We start from the raw sequence: 23308 nt of genomic DNA, 5'->3' as shown, positions 1-23308 counted from the left end.
CTTGAAAGCTCTGGAGGTGACAGACAGGCACAGACAACAGAGGATTTACAGGGGAAAGACTGAAAAGTAAAGAAATAACAAACATTTGTATAACTTTGAAGCTGGAGAACTCAATTCATTGTTCAGTGTTCTCAAGGGTGACATATAGTTTCAAATAATGATTACAGTCTGCCATATTGATGATCACTCATCTTGCAGCTACTACACAATTTTGTCCAATTAAACAAAGTTGTTGGTGGGAAGGCAGCAGCCTGAATTTATTTTTTGAGTATTTATGAGTTTGAGTATTTCTCAGTCAAAGACACAACTCCCTCTGGTGGACAAGTTCGTACATCACGAGGTGTAACGATTTGGTCGTCTGGTAAAACAACCATCAGGTAAAATGAATATGTAAGGTACAGATGGAAAATCTGGACTCAATCTTAGAACTCCTCAAGTCAAAGATTGGGAAACAACAAAAAAGTAAGGCCAGGCACACTTTAGCACACTATGAAAAGTACAAACAAATGGAGGTTCTAAAGATTTTCAATAATGTTTCATACACCTACTCTCAGCCCATGTTTTATATAGACTGTTGGTTCAAGTATTAGGTGTGGAGCAGTAGGAAAGAATGGCGAAGCCTGAACTCTAGGTAACAAACAATGATTAACTGATGCTAAATTGTATTCCGAACCAATTTTACAATATTGGTAGTTGACCAACTAGAAACTCTAAACATGATATAGCCTACATTTAATTTAATATTATAAGCAGTGAACTATAAATGATTTATACAACTATATGAAAAAGGGCAGAGTAATTGCCTGTGCCCTATCACTTCTGATAAGACTGTCATATAATGCAAGATAACACAAACATGCAATCCATCCCATAAACCTCAATGATAATGTGAACTTAAGTCTGCAAAAACTGATGGCAAAGCACCTAGACAAAAGAATAAGTCAATGAACAGAGAGCTGAGACAAGGCTGTTTCCATGTAAAACAGTGGTAGTGGAATACCTATATCATGTTATTTGCACTGACTATTTTGCCGCTAATGTTCCCTGCATGTCTCTCTGCTCCAGTCAGAGATCGTTGTACAACAGGCAAAAACAAACTATGATCGAGATGTGGACACCCCAAACCTGGAAAAAATGGCTGAGGAAGGAGTCAAGGCAGCATATATCACTCCCCCTTTCCTGACAATCACCAGTCCTACACACTTCACCCTCTTATCTGGTAAGGAGAAAAAGACAACGAAAGACAAACTTAAGTCTTATGCCAAATAATAATACATGCCTCAGCCTCTTCATATCAAGATAAACTGTTAAACAACATCTATTTGCATCCAATAGTGAAGATATTTATGATTGATTAGTAATTAATTAATCACAACTGATTGATTTACAATAGCCATAAAAAGAATTACCGTCTCAGGTTACGTAAGTAACCATGGTTCCCTGAAGGGAACGAGACGCTGCGTCGAAACGCATATGGGAACGCCTTCAGCGTGAATATGTGAATATGATGTGTAATCAGTCAAACAAGGGCGAAGCGTCACGGGCGGGGTGACGTCACGACCAGGAAGCATATAAGCACGTGCGGCGGAGCCGGCTTCAGCTTCAAGTCATGAAGCAAGCGCTGGCAGGGATGCCGGAAGTGTGGCAACGCGACGCAGCGTCTCGTTCCCTTCAGGGAACCATGGTTACATACGTAACCTGAGACGTTCCCTTCCAGGAACTTCGAGCTGCATCGAAACGCATATGGGAACAAGATACCAACGCCGCCAGACTGACAAGTCCCTGCCTGGTGTCAGGACGAAAGGACAGAGGAGCCGGGAGTGGCTCGGATGTCGAGGTCATAGAACCTAACGAAAGTCAGGGGCGTGGACCACCCAGCTGCGTTGCAGATGTCCTGCATGGAACACCTGCCCAGAAGGCCTTGGAGGCCGCCACACCTCGGGTTGAGTGCGCTCTGACTCCCACCGGCGGGGGGAGCTCAGAGGCCTCGTATGCCAAAGCCATGGCACCCACAATCCACCTACTAAGAGGAGGGCTTTGTAGCAGGAAGACCCCTCTTAGGCGGACCATAGCACACGGGCAGCTGGTCCGCTTTCTCCACAGGGAGGACCTGTGGATGTATGCGTCTAGTGCTTCTCCTGGTCTGGCTCCCCAAAGGGAGGAGGACAGAAGGCCTGCAGTACGACCGGCTGTGGAACGACCGATGGGACCTTCGGAACATACCCCACGCGGGGGTAGAGGAATACTTTCGCCGAACCGGGCGCAAAGTGAATAGAGGCCGTAGTCCGGGCCTGAAGGTCACTCACCCTCCTCAGAGAGGTGATAGCCAATAAGAAAATGGTCTTGATAGTGAGGAGTCTCTCAGTTATCTCCTGAATGGGCTCGAAAGGTGCATTGCACAGAGCCTCCAGAACCACAGCCAGATCCCACATAGGGACGAGATCGTACCGGAGGCCTCAGCCTCAGCGCACCGCGGAGGAAACGTGTAACCAGGGGGTGTCTACCCACTGACTGGCCACCGGTAAGGGCATGGTATGACGAAATAGCTGCCACGTAGACCTTAACAGTGTAATGGGTTACCCCTGCGGAGAAACGGGCCTGCAGGAACTCCAGTACTGCACCAACGGGGCAGTTGACTGGGTCGAGCTGGCGGTCCCCGCACCAAGAAGTGAAGAGCCTCCACTTCAAGGCGTACAGTTTCCTCGTAGAGGGAGCTCTGGATTGGAGGATGGTCTCGACAACCTCGGTTGACAGACCGGAAGCTATGAGCTGTGCCACCTCAGGGGTCACACCAACAGCTTCCATCACTCCGGGCGAGGGTGCACCTCGGTGCCCCCGGCCTGTGAGAGGAGGTCCCTCCTGACGGGCACTTCCCACGGAGTGCCGTCGAGGAGAGATATCAGGTCCGAGAACCATACTCGGCCCGGCCAGAACGGTGCTACTAACAGTAGACTGACCTCGTCCCGGCGCACTCTCGCCAGAACTCCAGGGAGCAGAGCGATCGGGGGGAAGGCGTACAGACGGAGCCTCGGCCACGTCTGTATCATAGCGTCCAGTCCCAGAGGAGCTGGAGGGGTCAGCGAGAACCAGAGAGGACATTGTGCTGACTCTTGAGTCGCAAAGAGGTCCACCTGGGCCTGGCCGAAAATACCCCAAATCTGCTTCACCACCTCGGGGTGAAGCCTCCATTCCCCGGGCCTCAGCCCCTGCCTCGACAGGATGTCTGCTCCCACATTGAGATGCCCAGGTATGTGCATAGCTCTCAGAGATAAGAGCTTGCTCTGGGACCACACAAGGATCTGGTGTGCCAGCTTGTACAAGGGGCGCGACCGCAGACCTCCTTGGTGGTTGATGTAAGAGACCACTGCCGTGCTGTCGGTGCGCACCAGCACGTGGTGATCTCTCAGGTCTGGGAGGAAGTGCTTGAGTGCATGGAACACCGCTAACATCTCTAGCCGATTGATATGCCACGTCAGGTGGCAACCTCTCCACAGACCGCGGGCAGGGTGGCCACTCATGACCGCACCCCAACTGGTGAGGGAAGCGTCCGTCGCTAGCGAGACGCGGCGACAAGGAGCTCCCAACACCGGGCCCTGGGACCAGAACCAAGGATTCCTCCACATGTCGAAGGCACGGACACAACGGCGTGACACTTTGACAGCGCGGAGTGAGTTTCCCCTCAGGGAGACCCCCTTGGTCTTGAGCCACCACTGTAGGGGTCTCATGTACAGCAGGCCAGAAGGTATCACGCTGGACGCAGCTGCCATGAGCCCCAGCAGTCTCTGAAACTGCTTGACAGTGAGTGACTGGCCTTCTCGCACTCTCCTGACTGTAGTAAGGATCGACTCGATCCGAGCAGGGGACAATCGTGCCTGCATCGTGGTCGAATCCCACACCACGCCTAGATAAGTGATTCTCAGAACCGGAGAAAGCACACTTTTCTTGGCGTTCAGTCTCAATCCCAGTTCTTTCATGTGGGCGAGAACGACATCTCGATGCCGAACCGCCAAACGCTCTGATTGAGCGAGGATCAACCAATCGTCGATATAATTGAGTATGCGGATGCCCTGAAGCCGCAAAGGGGCCAGTGCCGCATCCACACACTTGGTGAAAGTGCGGGGTGAAAGTGCTAGGCCGAAGGGAAGAACCCGATATTGGTACGCTTTGCCCCCAAAGGCGAACCTCAGGAACTTTCTGTGAGAAGGAAGGATGGAAACATGGAAATATGCGTCTTTGAGATCTATCGTGACAAACCAGTCCTCGGACCTGATTTGAGTCACGACCTGCTTGATAGTAGGCATACTGAACTTCAGCTTTCTGACTGAGCGGTTCAGTAGACGCAGATCCAGTATGGGCCTCAGCCCTCCATCCTTCTTCGGAACAATGAAGTACCGGCTGTAGAAACCGGACTGGGTCTCGTGAGGAGGAACCAACTCGATGGCTTCCTTCCTCAGCAGAGTACCAACTTCCTGTTCTAAAACCAGAGCCTGCCCGGGGCGGACCGCAGTCATAACAACCCCGCAGAACGGCGGGGGTGGCCCGCCGAACTGAATACGATAGCCTCTCGCTACGGTCTGCAGGACCCAAGGAGACACATTCGGCAGCCGCTGCCAGGCTGAAAGCTTCACCCCTGAGCTTGCCCTTGGCTTTGGCATGATACTGAATGCTTTCCACTTAAAACTAGGACAAACAACAGTAAATAAGACTGACACACACAGAGCGCTTCGCTGAATGACAAAAAGCTGAAGCCGGCTCCGCCGCACGTGCTTATATGCTTCCTGGTCGTGACGTCACCCCGCCCGTGACGCTTCGCCCTTGTTTGACTGATTACACATCATATTCAGAGCCTGGTCACGCTGAAGGCGTTCCCATATGCGTTTCGACGCAGCTCGAAGTTCCTGGAAGGGAACTGATATTTTTATGGAAATGTATGTTTAATATAAAATAATATTATGGAAATGTGTGTACTTTACTGTGAAATTAAAAAAAGAGTATACAGTATTTAAAAAATAAATAAATAGTATATTTTTATAAAAATGTATGATATTTTGATAGAAATGTTGCATTTATTACTAAATTGCAATATTATATAAAAAAATAAAATTATTAATAGCAAGATTTTTCTAGCATAATGGGTGGTTTAATATGAAATTACAATATTGTATGTATTATAAAATAATTAATTAATTGTAGTATTTTACTAAAATGAGATTTTAATGAAAATCCTTTATTGTGAAATTTTTTTCAGAATTTTTATTATAGTTTTTATTAACATTTTTCATGTTTCACTTTCCTTCTCTTGAAATATGGATAAGAATGGATACCATTCAAAGTGATCAGACAGAGTTATGCACAAAAAACTGCATACAGAACTCATAAGCAACAATCTAATGTTTACTATTCTTTATTTATTTTTTTTATTTTATTTTCTATAGGAAGGTACACTGAGAACCATGTGTGATTCATAACGTGTGGTTCAACTCAACACAACCACACAAAGGAAAGAATACAGGTGCATCTCAATAAATTAGAATGTCATGGAAAAGTTCATTTATTTCAGTAATTCAACTCAAATTGTGAAACTTGTGTATTAAATAAATTCATGCACACAGACTGAAGTAGTTTAAGTCTTTGGTTCTTTTAATTGTGATGATTTAGGCTCACATTTAACAAAAACCCACCAATTCACAACAAATTAGAATACTTCATAAGACCAATAAAAAAAAAACATTTTTTGTGAATTGTTGGCCTTCTGGAAAGTATGTTCATTTACTGTATATGTACTCAATACTTAGTTGGGCCTCATTTTGCTTTAATTACTGCCTCAATTCGGCGTGGCATGGAGGTGATCAGTTTGTGGCACTGCTGAGGTGGTATGGAAGCCCAGGATGCTTTGATAGCGGCCTTCAGGTCATCTGCATTGTTGGATCTGGTGTCTCTCATCTTCCTCTTGACAATACCCCATAGATTCTCTATGGGGTTCAGGTCAGGCGAGTTTGCTGGCCAATCAAGCACAGTAACACCATGGTTATTGAATCAACTTTTGGTACTTTTGGCAGTGTGGGCAGGTGCCAAGTCCTGCTGGAAAATGAAATCAGCATCTCCATAAAGCTTGTCAGCAGAAGGAAGCATGAAGTGCTCTAAGAATTTCCTGGTAGATGGCTGTGTTGACTGTGGACTTCAGAAAACACAGTGGACCAACACCAGCAGATGACATGGCAGCCCAAATCATCACTGACTGTGGAAACTTCACACTGGACTTCAAGCAACATGGATTCTGTGCCTCTCCACTCTTCCTCCAGACTCTGGGACCTTGATTTCCAAATGAAATGCAAAATTTACTTTCATCTGAAAAGAGGACTTTGGACCACTGAGCAACAGCCCAGTTCTTTTTCTCCACAGCCTAGGTAAGACGTTTCTGACGTTGTCTCTGGTTCAGAAGTGGCTTGGTAGCCCTTTTCCTGAAGATGTCTGAGCGTGGAGACTCTTGATGCACTGACTCCAGCTTCAGTCCACTCCTTGTGAAGCTCTCTCAAGTGTTTGAATCAGCTTTGCTTGACAGTATTCTCAAGCTTGCAGTCATCCCTGTTGCTTGTGCACCGTTTCCTACCCAAATTATTCCTTCCAGTCAACTTTGCATTTAATATCCTTTGATACAGCACTCTGTGAACAGCCACTCCTTTCAGTAATGACCCTCTGTGACTTACCCTCTTTGTGGAGGGCGTCAATGTTCGTCTTCTGGACCATTGCCAAGTCAGCAGTCTTCTCAATTATTGTGGTTTCAAAGAACAAGAGATACCCGGAATTTATACTGTAGGGATGGTCATTAATTGAAACTCAAATGTAAATATTCTAATATACCGATTTTTGACTTTCATGAGCTGTAAGCTCTAATCATCCAAATTAAAACAAAAAAACTTTTTAAATGTTTTACTTTAAATGTAATGAATCTAAAATATATGAAAGTTTCACTTTTTGAAATAACTTACAAGAAAAAATTAACTTTTTCACGTCATTCTAATTTATTGAGATGCACCTGTACTACGTTATGCAGTTTGTGGATGAATACTGGGACAATGACAGTCTACCATTTGGATCACCACTCAAAGACAGATACATCTCAAACCACCGATGATAAATTCTTCAGTTCTTTGAAATTTACGTTAAGAGCAAGTTATGATAGCAAACCACAATAATCTTTCTGGAAACACTGGTGTAATTAAGCCTTTTAATTGTAATGATTTAATATTACACCTGAAACAGAGATTACTGTACACTAAATCTTGTGCCTTTTCTTAGGGTCTTAAAACAGGATATTTACTCTTCCCTGGCACTGCGGCCACTTACCAGAAAGAAACAATTCAGGAGAGGGAGGTAGAACCAAGACCCTATGACTACACCAATGAGACAGCATGGAGGGAAAATGTGGATAAAGTCATGAAGGAATGGTTTAAAGATCAAAACTTAGACTTTGTCACTTTGTATTTTGGCGACCTAGATGGAACTGGCCACAAGTACGGGCTCGACTCTCCTGAGCACCGTGAGGCAGTCAAAAAAGTGGACCAAACTGTGGGTTACATACGGGAAACTGCTGAGAAACACAAACTCAGTGATCATCTGAATATTATCATCACAGCTGACCATGGCATGAGCACCAGGTTCAAAGGAGAAAAAGTAAAAGAAAGAGTTCTCATTGACATTCCAGGGTTCTCTAACAAAGATCTGCAGTTCCACCTGTTGGACTACGGACCTTCTGCGATGCTGTTGCCCAAAGAAGGGATGCTTGACAAGGTTTATCAAGCCTTAAAAGGAGGTCATCCAAACCTTCGCGTTTATAAAAAAAAAGACATGCCTGCTCGACTGCATTAATCATCCACGTATCCTACCCATCATTCTTTTCGCAGACCCACGATATGTCATCAATAGGGTGAGGATTCAGTTAACACCTATAATGGATGCAATAAGCAATAATGCATGGAAAACATTACATTATATGTGATCATTTGTTCTAAATGTTCTTCCAGTTTTACCCACTTCAGACCAATAAAGAGGAGCATGGCTATGACAACGAGGTCATGGACATGAAGCCTTTCTTCAGGGCAGTAGGACCAGATTTCCACAGTAATTTGTTGGTTGGTTGGACCATTTGAGACTGTCAATGTTTACCCTCTAATGTGCCACTTACTGGGGATAAAGCCAGAAATCAATGACGGGTCACTGGATAATATTTGTCTTTTTTTCTTAAAAGGTCAAAAAAGACAAAACATTTGAACTGCAGAATTTCTATTACTTTTAAGAAAGTCTATAATATTGATCAGACATATAATATCATCTAAAGGAGGTGGATCATTATTTATATGAATAGATACCTAATAAAACACAGCAAGTTGTAGTGGTCATTTCAGCAGGGATGATTCCCATGTTGGTTAAGAGCAGAAATTAGTCAACAACTCAAGGGCCACACTGTTCACTTAGAAAGTTTTTGCAAAGAATCAGCCCTTATGCAGCTTCCATTCTATACTGTAGCTCACCTTTTGAAGCACTGTCTGATTGATAAAGTCCAAATGCTTAGTTTTTCCATCCCAATTGCACAAGCATAGATAAATAACTCACTTAGTCTAATTACTGGTTAGACGCTTATCTTTACCTTCACACAATACAGCCTTGATATAAAACACCATGTTTCATTATATAAGCGGTGAGCTGTAATTTGGAGAAATGCCGTTCAGAAAAGAGCTGTATAATTGCTTTTGTCCCATAACTTCTGATAAGCCACTTGATAAGATACCAAAAGATAGCATAAGCATGTAATTCATCTCATAAACATCAATAATGTGAACTTTAGTGTGCAGAAAGGGTTGGCGCAAAAAAAAAAAAAAAACCACAGACAAAAGGAACTGTCAAAGTCTGTTAGATCAGAAACAACCATCAGACTAGCCAGAGAAAAGCAAGATTGTTACATCAACAGTGGTAGTGGAATACCCGTCATGTTACTGGCACTGAGTGTTTTGCTGTTTATATTCCCTGCGAATCTTTCTTCTCCAGTCAGAGATCGCTGTACCACAGGCAAAAACAAACTACTACTAATCAGCTTTGATGGGTTCAGGTGGGACTACGACCGAGATGTGGACACCCCAAACCTGGACAAAATGGCTGAGGAAGGAGTCAAGGCAGCATATGTCACTCCACCTTTCCTGACCATCACCAGTCCTACACACTTCACCCTGTTATCTGGTAAGGAGAAAAAGCAAAACATTTCTAATTTAAAGTAAATAGATTGAAAACAAGTTTTAGATACAGGCTACATTCCAATTCCAAAAATTAACCATGGTTTTACTACAAATTAAACCAATAAACCATGGTTAGTATTGATAAACCATGGTAACCACAAATTAACCATGGTTTTGCTACACTAACCATAGTTTAACCATGGTATTTATTGTAAAATTGTGGTTATACAAATGGTAATCAATACACCAAAAAACCATGGTTACTACACTTTTACTACAATAAAACCATGGTTAATTTTAAGGGAATATATGCTAATTTAGTTCTTAATCAAACCACTGAATATCTGTGCACAGAACCACTGTATGTAAACTTGCTAACATTGGGCATAAATATATAAAAGCAGAAATATATAAAAGCACATTATTTTGATTTATTTATTTATTTTGGCTTTTATAAAAATCACTAAATATGCCTAAATGTGTCTTTATGCAGCAAAGTTAAGGTTGCTCTTTGCTTAAGAAAAAAATCATGCTGACTAAATTATGTCTGCTCTAACCTACCTTAGTCAATAGTAAATCACAGTATACAGTTGAAATTGTGTGAAAATGTATGTATGCCACCTCTGAGCAGCATTAAACAATATGTAAAGACTTTTAAATGCCACTTCAGAACTGCTAATAAATTTGGCACAAGTAAAGTTAATTCTGAGAAAAAGTCTAGAATTTATTGTTTGCAAATGCCACTTGCTCTTATAAAATGCAATGAAATTTACACATTTTTTAAATGCAGCTTATATGTCCAAATATTTTGGGGGCCATATTAAGATGCAAAGAGATTAAAGGCAATGGATGTTTAATTAATGGACAGCTTTAGGATCACAATATTCTTTTTAGATTTCATATACTGTAGCTCAAACAGACAAGCATCTAGCTACCAATGCTAATGTCATGGGTTTGATTCCTAAAGAATGCACAAACTGTTCAAATATATACAGTATAATATGAATGCAATGAAAGATGTGTTGGATATATGTAACTGCCAAATGAACGAACAAACATAATCTTGTGGGTATCTCAGCAGAACACAAAACTCGTAAAATTCGTTGCACTAAAAAATATGTATTTGTCCCCAGGAAGGTACATTGAGAACCATGGTGTGATTCATAACAATTGGTTCAATACAACCACACAAGAGAAGAAACAATACTACATGACACAGTTTGTGGATGAATACTGGGATAATGGCAGTCTACCCATTTGGATCACCGCTCAAAGACAGGTCTCAAAAAGCTTGACACAAAAGCTTTAGTATATTTAGTATACTATATCACATCCTAATATACATTTAATTTAAATAGGATATAACGGACTTGTAAATTTGTCCTTTCTTAGGGTAAAAAAACAGGATCCTTACACTTTCCTGGTACTGCGGCCACTTACCAGAACGAAACAATCCAAGTAAAGGAGGTGGAACCAAGGTTTTATGACCACATCAATGAGACAGCATGGAGGGAGAAAGTGGACAAGGTCATGAAGGAATGGTTTAAAGATCAAAACTTAGATTTTGTCACTTTGTATTTTGGTGACCCTGATTCTACCGGCCACAAATACGGGCCCGATTCTCCCGAGCGGCGCGAGGCGGTCAAGAAAGTGGACCGAACTGTGGGCTACATACGGGAAACTGCTGAGAAACACGGACTCAGTGACCATCTGAATATCATCATCACAGCTGACCATGGCATGAGCACCGTGTTCAAAGGGGAAGATGTAAAAGAGATAATACTCTCTGACATCCCTGGATTCTCTTTGAAAGATCTGAAATTCCACATGGTGGACTATGGACCTTTTGGGCTGCTGTTGCCCAAAGAAGGGATGCTTGACAAAGTTTATAATGCCTTGAAAGGAGGACATCCAAACCTTCACGTTTACAAGAAAGAAGACATGCCTGCCCGACTGCATTACTCCAAACATCCACGTATCCTGCCCATCGTTCTCTATGCAGACCAAGGATATGTCATCAGTGGGGTGAGGATTCAGTAAATCCCTATATTTGACACAATAAACATACGTGAAAAACATTGTGCTATTATGTGATTATTTTATATTTTCTAAATGCTCTTCCAGTTTTACGTATTCCAGACAAATAAAGGGGAACACGGCTATGACAATGAGGACATGGACATGAAGCCTTTCTTCAGGGCAGTAGGACCAGATTTCCACAGAAACTTGTTTGTTGGACCATTTGAAACCGTTAACGTTTACCCTCTAATGTGCCACTTACTGGGGATAAAGCCAGAAATCAATGATGGGTCACTGGATAATACCCAACACATGCTGATATCCAACGGAGAGTCATGTGATTCTGGAGGTAGATCCAAATTAAAGCTTTTTACCTGTTTCTAAATCTGATACTAGAAAACGTCTTAGGTTACGTATGTAACCCCAGTTCCTTGAGGGAACGAAACGCTGCGTCTGGAGACGCTTTGGGGAACGCCTTCAGCGTAACCGGCTCTGAATACAAGTTAAATCTGTCCAAAGGATCGCGAGACGCCACGGGCGAGGTGACATAATGACCAGCTGGTATAAAATCACGTGCGGTGAAACCGGCGTCAGCTTCTAGAATGAAGCAAGTGCTGGCAGGGATGCTGGAAGTGTGGCCTAGAGACACAGCATCTCGTTCCCTCGAGGAACTGGGGTTACATACGTAACCTAAGACGTTCCTCTTCAGGAACTTGAGCTGCGTCTGGAGACGCTTTGGGGAACGAGATATCCACGCTGCCAGACTTACCAATCCCTGCCCAGTGTGTATCCCTGCGGAGCACATCTAGGGCAAGAGGACGGAAGAGCCTGGAGTGGCCTGCATGTCCAGGCCGTAGAACCTGACAAAGGTCGAAATCGGCTGGATTGGAGGATGGTCTCAACAACCTCGGTTGAGAGACTGAACGTTATGAGCCGTGCCCCCTCAGGGGCCACACCCACAGCCTCCATAACTCCGGGCAGGGGTGCACAAGGATGCCTCCTACCTGTGAGAGGAGATTTCTCCTGACGGGAATCTCCCATGGAGAGCCATCGAGGAGGGAAATCAGGTCTGAGAACCACACTCAGCCCGGCCAGAACGGGGCTACTAGCAGCAGCCGGACCCTGTCCCGGTGCACTCTCTCCAGAACTCCGGGGAGCAGAGCAATCGGGGGAAGGCCTACAGACGAAGCCTCGGCCACGTCTGTACCATGGCATCCAGCCCCAGTGGAGCTGGATGAACTAGAGAGTACCAGAGGGGACATTGCGCTGTCTCTTGAGTGGCGAAGAGGTCCGCCTGAGCCTGGCCAAACACTCTCCAGATCTGCTTCACCACCTCGGTGTGAAGCATCCGTTCCCTGGGCCACAGCCCCTGTTTCGACAGGATGTCTGCTCCCACATTGAGATGCCCAGGGATGTAAACTGCTCTTAATGAGAGAAGTTTGCCCTGGGACCACACAAGGATCTGGTGCGTCAGCCTGTACAGGGGGCGCGACCGCAGACCTCCTTGGTGGTTTATATAAGAGACCACCACTGTGTTGCCAGTGTTCGCTGCGCCCTGGAACACCTTACGTGGCAGGGTTGGCAGACCGAACTCCTGAGGGCACTGAGGAGAGTTCGCCCGGTACAGCGTCTCACAGCGCGGTGTACACCGTTCTTCCCCAGAGGGGCCGGCCCTCAGAAGTCCTGAGCCATAGGCAGCTGGATGTTTTAGCCGAAGACTATCCAGCAAGAATGATGGTCCGCAGATCTGCCTAGAAAGCTATGGCCTGGGAGCGCCACTCTGACTCCAACAATCTGGGGAGTACGAGAAGTGACGCCCCCCTAAATGAGGAGCTGGAACATCAGTTGGGGCTGACCTCAGAGGTAAGAGAGGTAAAGCATCGTGCTCTCACTTGAGAATGCTTTTTTTTTTTTTTCTCAAGAGGCTCCTATACACATATATATATATATATATATATATATATGTATCTTTTACATTATTTAATTCTTCAAAATTAAATGCAGAAAAACAACCAGACGAGTAAACAGTCTGATATGAAAAGGATTCATGATATGAATGAGAATGACGTAATGCATGCGTCGCCTCGGCAACGCATGTTGCACATTCACAATAAGCCCTCTCTCTCTGGGGGGAAGAAACCGCGGTGCGGGCTTCCGAACCCAGAGAGCGGGCGCTGGATCTGATGGAAAGGAAGAAGATAGGGGATCGCCCGTCTTCATTCCCTCCACCTGATCCATCTGAGATCCCCACGAGCACAGCCGCCGCCCCGCCCTTTTCGGCAAAAGCAGGGCCGGTACCACGAGGAACGCTGGTGAAAGCTCCCTCCTCAAAGAGAGCCCTCTGAGAGCAAGCATACGCAGTGACAAACGTTCACAAAGCGGGCAGTCAGCTACCTCAAAAGCTGATTCTGCGTGCTCTGCTCTCAAGCAGACCACACACGGACTGTGCGCATCCCCAGAGTGACGAACATACAGCCTGTAATGCGATCTGCTCTTGCCCAAGTGCTAGTTCCCTGCACTTAAAGACATTGTGGAGCTTATTTCAAGTGACTGTAAAACAAACAACTCTAAATAAAACTTACCTCATAGATCGATAGACACACACAGAGTAGCGGTTGATGAATGACAAAAGCTGATGCCAGTTTCACTGCACGTGCTTTTATAGCAGCTGGTCATTACGTCACCTCGCCCGTGGTGTCTCGTCCATCCTTTGGACAGATTTTACTTGTATTCAGAGCCGGTTACGCTGAAGGCGTTCCCCAAAGCATCTCCAGACAGCTCGAGTTCTTGAAGAGGAACAAAATGGTTAGTTGACAGGTAAAGATGTAAACATCTGGCTAACATTTTGCCCCATTTAGTCTATAATATAATAGCTGTGTTGCACATAAGTAAACTTTGAGTTAGCTTGAGAAGATATACAGTAGGTGCCACTCTTCAGACCATAAATTACATAACATTCAGATCAATCAATGAAACTAATTTAATTCACAATACTTTGTTTTCTCTCTCTCTCTTTCACACACACACAGATGTTCGTGAGTCGAGTCTTCAGAACGTGTTCAATGGTTTTGCTGCTGTTGCTGGATTTTTATTGATTGTGTTTGTGGTTGTTACATCCTACAATGGATATAAAAGATGCAAAATTACTCCAAAGTACGGCACAGAGATGCATTAAGACTTGTTACTTGTTCATTTTTGGGACAGTTTTTGTCTGTTTTTTGAAGATCTGATGCATTTCTTTTTTCTTTACTCTTCAACAGAGCAAAAGACATAGGAGATGAGCATGAGATGAAAGCAGACTCCATGCAAACATCGTTCTAAGATGGACAGCTGATTTTTTCTTAAAAGGTTAAAGACAAAAAATTAAGAAAGTCTATAATATTGTTCAGATCTCTAACATCATAAAGAGGTGGATCATTATTTATACTAATATATGTCTTTATCTCCAATGGAAGAGCATAAGATACAAATCACTTACTATGTCCAAAAGTTTTACTGTATGTACATTTGTTCTCAATAGTCACAATACATCACCATACCCTCAAACAGCTAGCATTTGACTGAACTAAGTAGGTGATGGTGGGAGAGTGCATCATAAAATACATTATGAAATTAAATGTGTATCACATGAATGCAGCTATATTAGCATGTGCACTTCAGTTATTGAAAGCCTGGGTCAAGATCATGAAATTACAAATATCAATAACGCAAGTTGATGTACAGGTACATCTAAAAAAAATTAGAATATCGTGAAAAACTTTTTTTTTGTCAAATTTTGTACATTTTCATTTGGAAATCAATGTCTGGAGGAAGACTGGAGAGGCACAGAACCCAAGCTTGGCCACTTCCAAGTGGTTTACTGACCATGATATTACTGTGCTTGACTGGCCAGCCAACATGCCTGACCTGAACCCCATATGGAATCTATGGGATATATTCAAGAAAAAGTCGATCCAACAATACAGATGAGCTGAAGGCTCAATAGTGCCTCAGCAGTGCCACAGGCTGATTGCTTCCATGCCATTCCTCACCGATGCAGGAGTTTGTGCTAAAGGAGCCCTGACAAAGTATTGAGTGCATAAATGAATATACTTTAAAGAACTTGAACTTTTCTGCTTTGCAAATCCTTTTTTTGATTGATCTTAGGAAATATTCTAATATTTTGAGATACTGGATTTTGACTTTCATGAGCTGTAAGATCTAATCATCAAAATTAAAACAAAAAACTTTTGTAATGTCTTACTTAACATGTAATGAATCTAAAATATATATGAAAGTTTCACTTTTTGAAATGTTACAAAAAAATGCAGTTTTTCACGATATTCATTTTTTTTTTTTATGTACCTGTGCGTGTGTGTGTGTGTGTGTGTTAACACTGAATATAAACGGGATTGTGGATTTTAAGGATTAAAGAGCTTGTAGATCTTTGAATATCTTGGAGATCTAGACGTTTAAAACTAGAAAATCAGTCAGGCATTTTTGTGTTTCTTATATAATATAATATAATGATAGGAAACTGTTGTATTCTCTTTTCTTTATCTTGGTCTGAACATAATGGAAGCCAGTGAAATATACTCATGCATCACTGATGTGCAAATTGTGGAGAATTGAAAGGCTTCAAACACAAGAAAACACAATTTAGTGGCCCAGTCAAAGCCCTGGCCTTAATTATGATTGAAGTGCTTCACAATGGCCTCAAAAGAGCAATTCACACCAGAGATTTATAAAGAACAATTGTACAAAATTACTCCTGAATCTTGTGCAGGTCTGAACCACAATTTAGAGGATTACACTAAATTAGATTAGGACCATGAAACTACCACTCAGATGCATTACTCATAACACAAACATTCCTTTGGGTCAGTGGCTGACTGGCAATCTGGAGCACCGGGAGTTTTCCCCGTGGGCCTGTAGCCTACAATGTGGGCCGGCCCTTTGCGTAAATATAAATTAAAAAAATTAATTGTAGTACATGGCCAAAGTGTAGAAGACAGGATTTACTGTTCACAGACGCTGAGCTGCGCGTGACTTGAATGCAAGCTGAGGTAAGATGTAAGCAGCAAAACTTGACGAGACAATTCAGCAATATTTGCCAACCATTTACGATAAATAAATAAATGTTAAGCGACATTCATTTTTCAGGAATGCAAACTACTACTGGCCTTTTCAAATTTCTCAGATTTTAATGCCATTACGTTATTCGTCAATGTAGCCTACACAACATAGCAGTTTTCAGCAGACATGAGATCTATGCATGATATAAGAGTTAATGTCTCTATATAGGCTTTCTTCAGTGATTTCAAAATGTTTAAAAATCTATAAAAAAAAAAAAATCATTCTCAATCTTACTCTAGATTCGAACATTGTAAATCTGAAGACTTTTGCTCTCGAGTGCTGTGCATAGGAAAGGAATTTATATTATAGGCCTAATAAAAATATAATTTGCTTATTAATTCACATGCATTATTTTATATACACACTGGTGGTTAAAAGTTTTAAACAATTAAGGCTTTTATTTATTTATTAGAAAGAAGATTTAATTTATTTGATCAAAAATACAGTAAAAACTACGGTGGCCGAGAGAGCTCAACGTGCTGCAAATAGAAAAAACACCTACAAATTAAGAATACAACTTCCTCATACAACGCACACGCTGCAAATGCTGACAACACAACCAAGAAAAGAAACGCACTGCAGATAGAAAAAAAACGCCTACAAATTAAGAAAACAATTTTCGTCAATTTGACAACACACACGCTGCAAATGTTCACAACACAAGCAAAGAAACACACTGCAAATAAAATTTATTTGGTTGTATTGTGAGCATTTGCAGTGTGTTTCTTTATTTGTTTGTGTTGTGAGCATTTGCACCACCTGGGGCCCGTTTCAGAAAGGAGGTTAAGTGAAAACTCTGAGTATGTTAACCCTGAAATGAGGGAAACCCATCTCAGGGTAAGTCAACTCAGAGTTCAAGTTTTAACTCAGAGTTGGTTGAACCTCCTTATTGAAACAGGCCCCTGCTGTCAAACTGATGAAGATGTTTTCTTGATTTGCTGGTGCTTTTTCTATTTGCATGTGTTTTCTGAAGTTGCAGCGCGTTGAGCTCTCTCGGCCACCGCAGAAAACAATAAAATGATGAAATATTACACTTAAAATGGTTTTCTATTTTGGATATTTTAAAATGTAATTTATTTTTTTAATCAAAGCTGAATTTTCAGCATCTTCAGTGTCCCTTCAGAAATAATTGTAATGCTGCTTAATTATTATCAGTTATTATTTGTGATCAATTATTAATAATGGTTTTTATTATTGGTATAATGGTTCTCAGTTAAAGTACATAATTTATTTGAAATAAGCTATACGTTCTTCGTAATAAGTGTAAATATCTTTACTGTCACTTAAATCAATTTAATGCAACCTTGTTGAAGAAAAATATAAGTTTATATTTTTTAATCTTATCCAAGATTGAATGGTATCACATTTTCCACAAAAATATGAAGCAGCACGACAATTTTCAACATTCATTATAATCAGAAATGTTTATTGAGCAGCAAATCAGCATATTAGTATGATTTCTGAAGGATAATGTGACACTGAAGACTGGAGTAATGATGCTGAAAATTCAGCTTTGATCTCAGGAATAAAATACATTTGACTATATATATATATATATGCAAAAACAGCTATTTTTAAATTGTAACATTATATATTTCACAGTACTGTTTACTGTATTTTTCATCATCAAAATAATTAGTATACTCTTTTCCACAATTGGAGCTCTATTCCTTAAAATGATAGATCCTACAAAAGGACAAATTGGCCTACTGTATATGACCAATAGAAAGTCACCATAAAAACAGTCCACATTCTGCACTATTCAAGTCTTCTAGATGATACCAGAGCATTGTATCATAAGGACTGATAATATAGGAATTTAGATTTAGTGATATTTAACTGTCCCTCGTAAAAGTTATTTAAAAATTATTTACTACTTGCCATATAGGCCGACACCAGGAAAGACAAATTATAATGTAAAGAAGCATGCCAGTCATTTATGGTGTGGTGCGGTGTGGTGGAGACCGGGTTTGGTGGGCCACTCTATGCCAAAAAGTCCAGGGGGACACATTTTGGCCCCAGTCCGCCCCTGTTTGGGTCACATATTTACAATTTTATATGTGCATCATTTCAAAATCAAATAAACCGAAGAATATACATAAATATTTTGTGGTAAAAACAATGGAAATACCTTTTGTCATCAATGACCATTCATAATTTAACATAACCTCGTGCTTAAAGACAGCAGGATTCCATGCCGAAAAGACCAGCAGGAATGTCCAAGCTGTTGGTCCAGTTGGAGAAGATGATTCCCAAGTTGGTTAAGAACAGAAATTAATCAACAACTCAAGGGCCACAATACTGTTCACACGTAGAAAGCTTTTACAAAGAAACAGCCCCCATGCAGCTTCCATTTTATACTGTAGCTCACCTTTTGAAGCACTGTCTGATTGACAAAGTCCAAATGATCAGTTTTTTTGCCATTTCAGCTGCACAAGTGTAGATAAATAACCCACTTAGGCAATGAGTCTAATGACTGGTTAGATGCTTATCTTTACCTTCACGCAATACAGTGTACAACCTTGATAGAAAACACCATGTTTCATTATATAAGCAGTGAGCTGTAAATCATAGAATGCTGTTCAGAAAAGAGCTGTATAATTGTTTTCCCCCATAACTTCTGATAAGCCACTTGATAAAAGATAGCATGAGCATGTAATTCACCTTATAAACATCAGAAATGTGAACTTTAGTGTGCAGAAAGTAATGGCAAAAACAGACAAAAGGATCAATCAAAAGATGAGGCTTTTATATCAGAAACAACCATCAGACTAGCCAGGGAAAAGCAAGATTGTTACATCAACAGTGGTAGTGGAATACCTGTCATGTTACTGGCACTGAGTGTTTGCTGTTTATATTCCCTGCGACTCTTTCTGCTCCAGTCAGAGATCGCTGTACCACAGGCAAAAACAAACTACTACTAATCAGCTTTGATGGGTTCAGGTGGGACTACGACCGAGATGTGGACACCCCAAACCTGGACAAAATGGCTGAGGAAGGAGTCAAGGCAGCATATGTCACTCCACCTTTCCTGACCATCACCAGTCCTACACACTTCACCCTCTTATCTAGTAAGGGAAGTACTGGCCTAGATAATATACAGTGACACTACAAAATGCAAGTTTTAGATACATGTTACCTTCTCATAGTGTAAATATTATGATGAATCAGTTCTTAATCAGACCACTGAATATACACCTGTATATGAATACTTACTAACATTTGGCATAAATACATGCAAGCAAAAACATATAGAAGTAAATTTTGAAGAATCTGTTTTTATTTTTATGAAAATCACTAAAATTGCCTAAATGCGTCTTTATGCAGTCAATTTAAAGTTGCTCTTTGTTGATGCAAATTTCAATGTAAAGGAATAAAAAAATATGCATTATGTCTGCTCTGACCCACCTTAGTCACTAGTAATCACAGTGGACAGTTGAGATTGCTGTGGAAATGTATTTATGCCACCTCTGAGAAGCATTAAATATTGTGTAAAGACACTTAAATACCACTTCAGAAGTGCTGCTGTGCCACATTTATAGTGTATATTTGGCATGAGTAAAGTTCACAAAAGATCACAATATACTTTGAGTGTTCATTTACTGTAGCCCAAACAGACGAGCATAATGCTAGCAATGTTAATGTCATGGATTCGATTCTTAAGGAATACACAAACTGATCAAACATTTACCATGAATGCAATGAAAGATGCGTTGGATATATGTAACTGCCAATGTATGAACTAGTGCGGTCAAAATTAGCACACACAGGCGATTCATTCTCATTTTAACAGATTAAAAATATTTAAGGCAATTAACACAGGGGTGGAGATAGGGTTGGCAACCCCACTCACAACTGCTACTTCTGTCTTTTTTTTCTTGACAAGAATTGTTTTTATTTATACGCAGAACGTCTTTACTGTCACATCAAACTGGAAACTTTTCAGACTAACCCTCCAACTTCGCCTCAGCACCAGGGCGCTAGTCAAACAAGCGCAGAAAAGGTACAGGTGACAAGGAGCTTCAGTAGTACAACAGTGAACTGCGATCAGATGAGATGTTGTCAGGCCACATGTCATGAAAAACGATTTTTCCTGTCCTGTCAGCCATTATACTGTGCTTGTAGCATGCTTGAAGCATGCCATAAAAAGTAATGAGTTGCGAGAAAACACAATGCCTCTCAAATCCACGTCATGTTCAGCAGTGGCAGCTCTTAAAGCAGCCAAAATAACCTACTAACCCGGTGCTAAGATGTCTGTTAATCAAAGAACAGAAGAAAAATAAAGGAAATCAAACCCTTTTGTAGCTTTAAGGATTCATCTATATTTAATTTAGAATTTAGCATTTGATAACTTATACAATTCCTGTATATTTCCTACTTCCTGAAGGGCACAGCACAGCTAAATATGACGTTTATTATAATGTTTTTTTTGCAAAGATTGTTTTAAGTTCACTTAAATTAAAAGTTGTTATTTTTTTAAGTCTAATAGATGTTAAAATTGATAGCTCTCACTTATACTGTAATGCTGAATGGCTATAGCCAATGGTTAAATATTAGGAAAAAGAACAATTTCATAGAGACATCAGTAGTATTGGTATCAATGATACTCTCGATTAAACAAATATCAAAAAATACTCTGTCTTTATGTTGTTTCTACATTAATTTAAAGATTGAAAGTGGCGGTCAAGAAAGTGGACCAAACTGTGGGCTACATATGGGAAACTGCTGAGAAACACGGACTCAGTGACCATCTGAATATCATCATCACAGCTGACCATGGCATGAGCACCGTGTTCAAAGGGGAAGATGTAAAAGAGATAATACTCACTAACATCCCTGGATTCTCTTTGAAAGATCTGAAATTTCACATGGTGGACTATGGACCTTTTGGGCTGCTGTTGCCCAAAGAAGGGAAGCTTGACAAGGTATATGAAGCCTTGGCACAGCCTAAGGCACACCTGTGCAATAATCATGCTGTCTAATCAGCATGTTGATATGCCACACCTGTGATGTGGATGGATTATCTCGGCAAAGGAGAAGTGCTGACTAACACAGATTTAGACAGATTTGTGAACAATATTTGAGAGAAATAGGCCTTTTGTGTACATAGAAAAAGTCTTAGATCTTTGAGTTCAGCTCATGAAAAATGGGGGCAAAAACAAAAGTGTTGTGTTTATAATTTTGTTCAGTGTACATAGAAAACATTATGCTATATGGGATCATTTCATATGTTCTAAATGCTATTCCAGTTCTACGTATTCCAGACCTACAAGGGGCAACACGGCTATGACAATGAGGACATGGACAAAGCCTTTCTTTAGGGCAGTAGGACCAGATTTCCACAGAAACCGTTAAGGTTTACCCTCTAATGTGCCACTTACTGGGGATAAAGCCAGAAATCAATGACGGGTCACTGGATAACACCCGACACATGCTGATATCCAACGGAGAGTCATGTGATTCTGGAGGTAAATCTGGAGGAATCTAAATAAAAGTGCATATCTTACAAATCTGACCAAATAATTCAAATACTTATTATATTGTATATATTTGTATATGCATAGTGCATACTTATTTCATATCTTAGAGGTCCGAGATAAAAATTATTTGTATTATTTTAAGAGGTAAAAATGATCATAATTGAGACAATATGATATTTAAATGACAGACAATAACAATAATCTGCCACATACTGCTATTTTATACTCCTATATAATGTCAAACTCAATCTCTGCTTTCCTCTTAGCTATCTTTACAGTTAAAGACAACTTATGGTATTTTGATAAGGTATCTTGATAAACCTTCATTTAAATTACACCATTCAAACAAGTAATGTCATCAAATTGTATCACTCTGTCAGCAAATGGATAAAATCCTGCAAGGAAAGTATTTCAACTCTTTTACCCTGTCCTTCACCATATGAACCAATAACACATGATGAACCAGCACTATTACCATCTTATCACAAATTACATGAGTTAAAGGTCATCAATCAACTTTTTTTTTCTTGTAGATGTTCCCAAGTCAAATCTTCATAACGTGTTTGTTGGTCTTGCTGCTGTGGCTGGATTTTTACTGCTTGTGTTTATGGTTGTTACATCCTACAACATGTATAAAAGACGGAAAGCAAATATGAGGTATGACAGAGTTCCATTATTGTTTCCTTCAGCACATTACCTCTCTATAAAAATCTGATTTATTACTTTACCTTCACTCTCCAACAGAGTGAAAGTCATAGATGATGAGGACCAGATAAAAGCTGACTACATGCAAACATCGTTTTTAAGAGGAACATTCGCTTATTCTTGAATTGCTTGTCATTTAATACTACAGTGTGATCCAAAAACTCAGAGACCACATTAAGACAACATTTAAGGCCTTTTTTCCATTGAAACCTTGGTGTGAGGTTTTAGGAATCCGAATGGATGGATAAATAAATAATTAAATAAATAAATAATTTTAAATATTTTATATTTAAGTATTCACATCAAGGCATCTCAAGTACACTGGTCAATAAAAGAAAAGAGGAACATACTGTACAATATGAAGATATTTATACATTTATATTCCATGTATATTTTTCAATTAACCCTTCATTCATATTTTTATGCTGATGAAATAATTTGTTATTAAAATATTCTATTAAATTAGAAATATAGTTTGTAATTTTAAAAACTTGTTTTAAATTATAAATGATTATAAAACAATTTGTAATAAAAATTTTATTTTTTTATTGTTTGAAAGCAAACTGCAAAATAGAAGCATTTTGACTGGTTGTCTCAGACTCTCAGCTGCTTTGTATTGATTAATATGCAGCATATTGTATACAGTATATACTGATGCCATCTAGTGGAAGTAGTGGGTATTTTCAAACTCAAAACAATTGTGACAGTATATGTGAACCAACTGCATTCAAGTAAATGCTAACTGTTAATGATGAAAAT

At 40.7% G+C, this 23308-nt stretch overlaps 1 protein-coding gene and 2 pseudogenes across 3 annotated transcripts; all 3 read left to right on the top strand.

Annotated features, from left to right (window-relative positions):
* Positions 1 to 1007: 1007 nt before the first annotated feature.
* Positions 1008 to 8271, top strand: LOC306858158 (ectonucleotide pyrophosphatase/phosphodiesterase family member 7-like; annotated as a pseudogene). Its single transcript has 5 exons — positions 1008 to 1219; positions 5436 to 5512; positions 7045 to 7113; positions 7300 to 7927; positions 8025 to 8271. The product of its transcript is annotated as an ectonucleotide pyrophosphatase/phosphodiesterase family member 7-like (transcript).
* A 716-nt stretch (positions 8272 to 8987) lies between these two features.
* LOC306858157 (ectonucleotide pyrophosphatase/phosphodiesterase family member 7-like) lies at positions 8988 to 14570 on the top strand (the record flags this gene model as incomplete). Its single annotated transcript, XM_079398555.1, has 6 exons — positions 8988 to 9234; positions 10364 to 10509; positions 10623 to 11255; positions 11355 to 11598; positions 14279 to 14402; positions 14510 to 14570. The coding sequence occupies 6 exons, from the start codon at positions 8988 to 8990 to the stop codon at positions 14568 to 14570; spliced, it is 1455 nt and encodes a 484-aa protein (XP_079254681.1).
* Positions 14571 to 18827: 4257 nt separating this feature from the next.
* LOC306858156 (ectonucleotide pyrophosphatase/phosphodiesterase family member 7-like) lies at positions 18828 to 22673 on the top strand (annotated as a pseudogene). Its single transcript has 6 exons — positions 18828 to 18843; positions 19247 to 19466; positions 21034 to 21316; positions 21614 to 21832; positions 22378 to 22501; positions 22589 to 22673. The product of its transcript is annotated as an ectonucleotide pyrophosphatase/phosphodiesterase family member 7-like (transcript).
* The last annotated feature ends 635 nt before the right edge of the window (positions 22674 to 23308 follow it).

Source organism: Barbus barbus (assembly GCF_936440315.1).
Source record: "Barbus barbus genome assembly, chromosome: 38".
In the NCBI taxonomy this organism is placed as follows: domain Eukaryota; kingdom Metazoa; phylum Chordata; class Actinopteri; order Cypriniformes; family Cyprinidae; genus Barbus; species Barbus barbus.
The sequence above is the reverse complement of the archived record's forward strand: the minus strand, read 5'-3'. Positions and strand labels throughout refer to the sequence as shown.